Raw genomic sequence first — 6,850 nt, 5'->3', positions numbered from 1 at the left:
GGGTGAAGGTCCCCGTGAGCACCACCCTGGGAGTGCGTCCGGCAGGTGCGAGGCCGAGGCCGGGGGCTGAGCGGTAGAGGCCGCGCGTCCACCGAGCGCGCCCGCTAGGCCTGGCCGCCCGAACTTGGAAAGCTCGGCGGAGGGGCGCGAGGCGGGCCGCCCTGCCCCGCCGCGGCCGGGGAGAGACTCGCTTCGCCTCCGCTCGCGCTCCGCCTTCCAGCAGCCAGCGCCGCCGTCTCAGAGGCCCAGCGGCTCTGCAACCATTTTCACCAATGGTTTTGCGCCCTTCCCTCCCCTCCCAGCATGGCTCGCCGCGGACTCCGGGCCAGCCCAGCGGACAAGGCCAAGCCGAACGCCGCTTCAGCTGGGGCCTGGCAGCGGGACGGGCGGCCGGCGCGAGCCGGAGCCGGCGAGCACCGGAGGGAGGTGGGGGCCGCGGGGAGGCGGGAGGAAAGGGCGCAGAGCGGGGCGGGGCGGAGCGAGCGCCAGCGCCAGCGCCAGCGCCACCAGGGCGGGGGGCGGGCCGTGGGCGGCGCCCGGCCTTCCCGCTCCCGCGGCGCTGCAACTCGGCCGTGCCTCCTTAAAACTCTGCCGTTAAAATGGGGGCGGGTTTTTCAACTCAAAAAGCGCTCAATTTTTTTTTCAAAAAAAGCTGATGAGGTCGGGGGAAAAAAAGGGAGAAGAAACCGGCACCGTCTCTGCTGCGGCAACAGAAGCGGCAATTGTTGAAGAGAAAAGCAAGAAAGGGAGGGAAAGAAAAAGAGCAAAAAGGGGGACAACTCGCAAGTTGCCTGTGGGGGTGAAAGGACCGGCGATTTTTGGGGGGAGACCAGCTACAAAAGAAACTGTCACCTGGAGCGCTGCGACTCGGAAGGAAGCAGGACCGCCCTGCTGGCTCCAGGACACAGCTGGCTGGCGGCCGCTGCCCACCCGGCAGCAGGCTGGGGACACAGGCCGGGGATCGCAAGAGGTGGGCGAAGTGGCACTGGCTGCCGAGGAAGACTGGACTAGCTGCGCCCTGCGACTGCGGCCACTCCTCAGACTCGGAACTTGGCCTGCGCTTCCCGGGACCCTCCCGATCTCCGGGGGGCTCTCAGAAAACCGGGGAAGGAAGCAAAAGGCGGCGGTGGCGGCTCGGGAGCGACTACAGTAGGAAGTCTCGACTGGCTGGGTCGTAGGCGGGAAGTTACAGTGAGCTGCCCGGTGCCACCGCGATGCTGCCGCCCGCTGCTCCAGCACTCCGGGGCCTCTAGAGACCCCCCGCCTCGCCGTGCCCCTTCCTCACACTACTGGGAGGCCCGGGACCCGGTGGGGCCGGCATGACCGGCTTGCCCAGGGCCCGCCGAGCGCCCGGCGGTCTCCGGAGACGCGCGCCGAGCCTGGCTCCCACGGCCTCTGAGGCTCGGCGGGGCTGCGGCAGCCGGGCGGGCGAACCCCGGAGCCTTCCCGCGCAGCGTTAGCCCGGGGCCCGGGCCGGGACGCAGATAAAGGCTCCTCCCGAGAAGCTGAGGCCACCGAGGAGTCGTGAGCACCAGTAACTGGAGGGACACGGAACTGTACTCCTGTGAGCCTCCGGCGCTCTTCTCTAACCCCCCCAGAGCACGTCAGCATCCAGCCCCCGCGGCGCGCTCCCCGCAAGGACTCCGGACTACCCCTTGGGCGAGACGGATGGAGACCGAGCCCCTCCGAGGACCTGCCCTGCAGTTGTGGCTCGCGCGACTCCAGTCACCACCGTGAACAAGGGTGGGTTAAAGACTTTTCTTGCCCCAACTGTCTTTCCTTTGCGCGGTCTTTTCTGCCCCCTCTAGTCTCTTAAAGCTCCGGACGCTTGCCTAGCAGAGATCTGTAGCGTAGGGACGTGACAGATCTGCCTGCATTTTTGGTCCAGAGTGATTTACCAGGAGTACTTGTGCGTCTCTGGGTCGCTGCTGAGTCCTTCGGATTCTTCATAGGGGTTAAAGCTAAAAAGCGAGAAGCGGAGCCCCTCTCCAATGGCTCAGTTTTGCTGAATAATCACGTGTGAATCGAGGGGCGGGCTTTTGGCAGGCTGGTCTTACTAGTATTTACTACCAAGCTCTACTCCAGATTAACCATCCCAGTCCTTCTGTCAGTTTCCGATGCCATCATGCAGCCCGGTTAGGAGAAAAGGAAAGGGGAGAAAGAAAAACAACTAATCCATCTTTTCCCGATCGTCAGGACCCTAAAGAATGGCCGAGCCTTGGGGGAACGAGTTGGCGTCCGCAGCTGCCAGGGGGGACCTAGAGCAACTCACTAGTTTGTTGCAAAATAATGTAAACGTCAATGCACAAAATGGATTTGGAAGGACTGCGCTGCAGGTTGGTATCCAGAGAGGTGGGGAAAACAGGTCAACTTTGTTGCTTACGTGACCTAGATTTCAAAATAACAGCTTTTAAGCTTTCTAGGGTACAAGATTTCACTGTCTTTAAACCTAGTTGGTTGCCATATTTTATATCTTTAAGTGGATCCAGCTCCCCTGAATGACGTACTTTGAGAAAAATCGTCAAATCCAACAACATCCTCCATATCAAGCGAGTTTGAGGTTTGGTCTTACTTTTGGAAATGTTTTTTGTGACGGTGGGGATTTTTAAGTAGTCTTAGTCGCGCCGAGGTGTTTTGCTTTGTTGCTGGGTTCTTTTTTTTCAGACGGCTCTGTAAACATTATGATTATTATTTGAAGCAAATACACTGCTATTAGTGGTTTCCGTACTTTACTCCAGCAATTTACTTTAACGTTAATTTTCTTGACTACTGGCGAGGGTGTTTTTCCCTCAATTGCTTCTAGCTTTGACAAACGACCTTTCCTCGTTTGGAATGGGTGGCCTGGGCTTGGGGACAGGATGTACATTTTACAGTTAATGTAATAAAACCCACCCATTCAGGACTAAGGAGGAATAAAAAGTTAAATTTTCTAATCAGAGCCCTCAGTTTGTAGTGTTTTTGTCTCTGTGGCCATGCCGTGGTATGTTCTAATTTTCAGTAATTAGATTTACAAGCAACAATTGAAACATACCCAGCTGCCAAGTATTGTACTATTTTTTCCTTCTCTGAGCCTTATCATGTAATTTAGTTGAAGACCTAGAAAAAGAAAAATGGCAAAGTATTCTGAAGTATTTGCTTTATGAGAATTTTGGTGATATTCTTATGAGCTATTTTTATTCGGAAACTCAACACTCAAAGCTGCTTTTGTAAGTCCATTGGGGGAGAGGGTGTTTAGAGTACTTTTGTTTTGTTATTTACAATTTAAAAATTAATTGGCAAGCAATATGCTACGAACAGACTCTCTACATAATATCTGTGCTTTTAAAATCACAATACACCAATCTTGCAAAAGGAAGCTTATTCATAGGTTTAAATTTTTATCTTGTTACTTCAGGTAGATTAAATGGAGAAAAGATTGGGTTTTTTTTTCTTTAAGTGGATCCAGCTCCCCAGAATGACTTACCTGAGGTTTTTCAACAGGTTTGATGATGATAAAAATTTAATATGTTAAAAAATGTTCTTTTAAGAACTCAAAATATAGAAATCTCACAAAGAAGGAGCTACTTCTCTCACAAAGAATAAGATCTTGCAGGATTTTTGACGAACAGGAAGACTGGGAGAGTTAATACTCTGAAAAAAAGTTTTGTTATACATTTTTAATACAACTCTTGAGATTTTGTTTATATTAAACATACTTATCTAGATACTAACACCTACTTATTGTGACTTAATACTATTACTAGCATATATATGTACATATATATGTAGTGAAACACAAACAAGAATCTCAAGGCTTATTTTCAGTATGTATAATCCTGTGTCACGTTTCCTCATAACTTAAGAAAGAACTTTCTTTCAAAACAATTTTCAACATAATTATTTTACATGAACAGATAGCAATTTTTTTCAACAAATTATGTTGATTTAACTCAAATATAAAAGCTTTTCTCCTCTACCTAGTATAAGATTTTCAATTAAGATTATATCAAGGGCCTTATTCGGACATTAGCTTTGCAAAGATCCAAGGTGTGCCTCTTATTTTTGCCAGTCTATGTTGTTTTTGCCAGCCTCAGTGGTGACTGAAACTTTGGAGGAATATTTTTGTGACAAATATCTGATTGTGTTAATTTTTAATATCCCAAAAGCATACTTCTTTGACGTTCTTGAAAAATTATGCATAATTTTTACCCACCACCCCAGATTAAAAGTCAGCACTGTTTTATCAATAGGGAAATTTAATATACTGGCCACGTTTATAATTTTCATTTATAAAATGTAATTCTTTCTAAATATATTTCATTATATTATTTAATTTGTGATTTTTAAAACATTTTAAAGAAATGGGTCATCCTTGTTTTTCCCAATGTATTATGACTTATTAAACAAACATTTGTGTCTTTATTAGGAAACTGCTTATAATAGATTGAGGTTATTATGAATATATTTACACGTAAGTGAAATCAGCTAAGGTGCTGAAATTTTGGACTTTGCAATGAGACTTTTTTATAACTAGATGTATGCTAAACTTCGTGCTTCTATATAAGGTATTTTATAATTATGAGAGCCTATTAGAGGCCTCTGATTAGAGTGAAATATATTAAAACAACAACAGGTAAATCTTAGCTGTGCTATTATTTGTACTTTCATAAGAAATTTTAATACATTTTGGCATTTAAAATATTAGCAATTTACCAATAGTTATTTCTACATTTCTGGTAAATACTGCAAAATGAACTAACATGAGACCATCAATAGATCATTAATTGGATTTAAACCAGAGACAAAGCTGCCCATGGGTCAAAATATACAGTAAATATCTTATTTTCTCTTATTTTTCTCACTTGATTCAGGTTCTTAAAACTTTAAGAAAGAGTAAGTAATATAACAGAATGCCTGCTTCATTCTTTTCAAGAATAACTACCATAAAATCTTTCATATAAAATACATGGTTTTTAAATTCAGTCTTAGATGTAGTAATATAATAAACAAAGTAGAACTGTTGTTCATTTAATGTTTTAATATTTGGTAACTCTTAAATTTTTCAAGTGAAGTATTCTAAACATTAGGAGCAAATATTAAATAACTTGCAAAAATATTTTTTTCACATGACACTTGGATATTTGGGCCTCTATTTGGAACCAACATTGTGAAAATTAATCATTTAAGAAAATACTAGGTCTGAATTTTTAATAGATTGCTTTTACATGAGATGAGATGATACGATCTGATGTGTGGAACTTGGAGGTCTAAAGAAACTCTTTTTAAAAATATAGATATTTATAAAATAAATTTTATCCACAATTGATTTTCCAAAATCAATATCGCAGGCCCATTTTATGAACATGAGCAAGCAAATAGAATAAAATTCATATTTACATTTTAAGTCCACTTATCTTAATAAATGCATGAAGTAGACAGCTCTTCATGGGAGATAGAGAACTGATTTGTCAGTGAATTTTGCACAAGTTGGACTAATTCTCTTTTTCAATTTATTCTGTTTTCCTCTACTTTTACCCTCCAGTACTTTCTTTTCCCAAACTGAGTCTATCAAACATCATTTCGGTTCTCTCCAAGCTTTCCATTACCAAAAAGTCAGTTAAGGAAGAGCTGTCTATTAAAAAAAAATTGGGGTCATTGGTAACAGGAGCACTTGAAGAATTCTACCATTTTTTACTTTGTTTCTAGGTTATGAAACTCGGAAACCCCGAAATTGCCAGGAGACTACTACTTAGAGGTGCTAATCCCGATTTGAAAGATGGAACAGGTTTTGCTGTTATTCATGATGCGGCCAGAGCAGGTTTCCTGGACACTTTACAGATTTTGCTGGAGTTTCAAGCTGATGTTAACATCGAGGATAATGAAGGGAACCTGCCCTTGCACTTGGCTGCCAAAGAAGGCCACCTCCCCGTGGTGGAGTTCCTTATGAAGCACACAGCCAGCAAAGTGGGGCATCGGAATCATAAGGGGGACACCGCCTGTGACTTGGCCAGGCTCTACCGCAGGAACGAGGTCGTTAGCCTGATGGAGGGAAACCAGGTGGAGGGATCTGCGAATCTGTCCTAAATGTGGGAGGGCTCTCCCATACAGCCTTCTATTTTGTCAGTAATTAGTTTGGGCTAATATTTGTTAAATTCAGTTTTGTCCTATTTTAGCAGCTAGTTAAATCCTCTGAAACTGCTAAATGGAAATCTTACTACAAGTTGATGAATATATTTAAGCAGCATCCTTTTCACCTGCAAAATCCTGATTTCTAACATGTAATTGCAAATAGCTTTGACTTTCTTCTGAACATTTTATCCTATCTTTTCCTGTCTTTTCCTTTGCCAGTCTCAATACCCAATTCAAGACTCAACTTGGAGATCTTGTTTTTAAAATGGTTTGTCTTGATACTTCTATAAGCCCAATTAAAACATTTTTTCAAAACAGGACTTTTTTCCTTTCTTCTGTGACTTCCTCTCCATAACAGCCTTATAACTTGCGACCTTCTAAGGAGAATCATACAGAAGTTCATGTTTTAAATCTGGACATTTAAAAAAGTTGACCAGTTGCAACAATAGGCATTCTATTAATAATTGAGTTACTCTTTTCTTTGCCTGCTCATGATTTTATTCTGTGCCTAGTAGTTATGCTTTAAAACAAAATAAGAACATTTTAGATATCAAATTTGAAATTATTTCAATGCAAATTATATAGTGTGCAATCTTCTCTCTTCATTAACTTGAATAACTGAAAGACAAGTTTCAGAAGTCGTGATCTGAAAACAAATATATACTTCTTTCAGAAAGTCATTTTTAAAGAAAAGCGCTATTAAAGATGCTTCCCTTTTTAAAATCACAAAATGAAACCATTG

General features: G+C 43.6%; 1 protein-coding gene across 2 annotated transcripts; it reads left to right on the top strand.

Annotated features, from left to right (window-relative positions):
* The first annotated feature begins 536 nt into the window (after positions 1-536).
* CDKN2C (cyclin dependent kinase inhibitor 2C) lies at positions 537-6,417 on the top strand. Of its 2 annotated transcripts, XM_055139381.1 has the most exons (3): positions 537-1,743; positions 2,197-2,336; positions 5,686-6,417. In XM_055139381.1, exons 2-3 carry the CDS (start codon positions 2,208-2,210, stop codon positions 6,061-6,063), a joined length of 507 nt encoding a protein of 168 aa, XP_054995356.1. In that variant the 5' UTR covers positions 537-1,743; positions 2,197-2,207; the 3' UTR covers positions 6,064-6,417. The 2 variants fall into 2 exon arrangements, with proteins under 2 accessions (XP_054995356.1, XP_004607201.2); XM_004607144.2 differs by lacking the exon at positions 537-1,743 and having other exon boundaries at positions 2,031-2,336.
* The last annotated feature ends 433 nt before the right edge of the window (positions 6,418-6,850 follow it).

This window comes from Sorex araneus, chromosome 5 (assembly GCF_027595985.1).
Source record: "Sorex araneus isolate mSorAra2 chromosome 5, mSorAra2.pri, whole genome shotgun sequence".
NCBI classification, from domain to species: Eukaryota; Metazoa; Chordata; class Mammalia; order Eulipotyphla; family Soricidae; genus Sorex; species Sorex araneus.
This window is presented reverse-complemented; position numbering and strand designations above follow the sequence as displayed.

Excerpts from the sequence above, each read along its gene's own strand:
- CDKN2C (XM_055139381.1), top strand. The coding sequence starts at position 2,208 with ATGGCCGAGCCTTGGGGGAACGAGTTGGCGTCCGCAGCTGCCAGGGGG. Across the intron at positions 2,337-5,685 it reads TTGGAAGGACTGCGCTGCAG|GTTATGAAACTCGGAAACCC; the intron begins GTTGGTATCCAG and ends CTTTGTTTCTAG.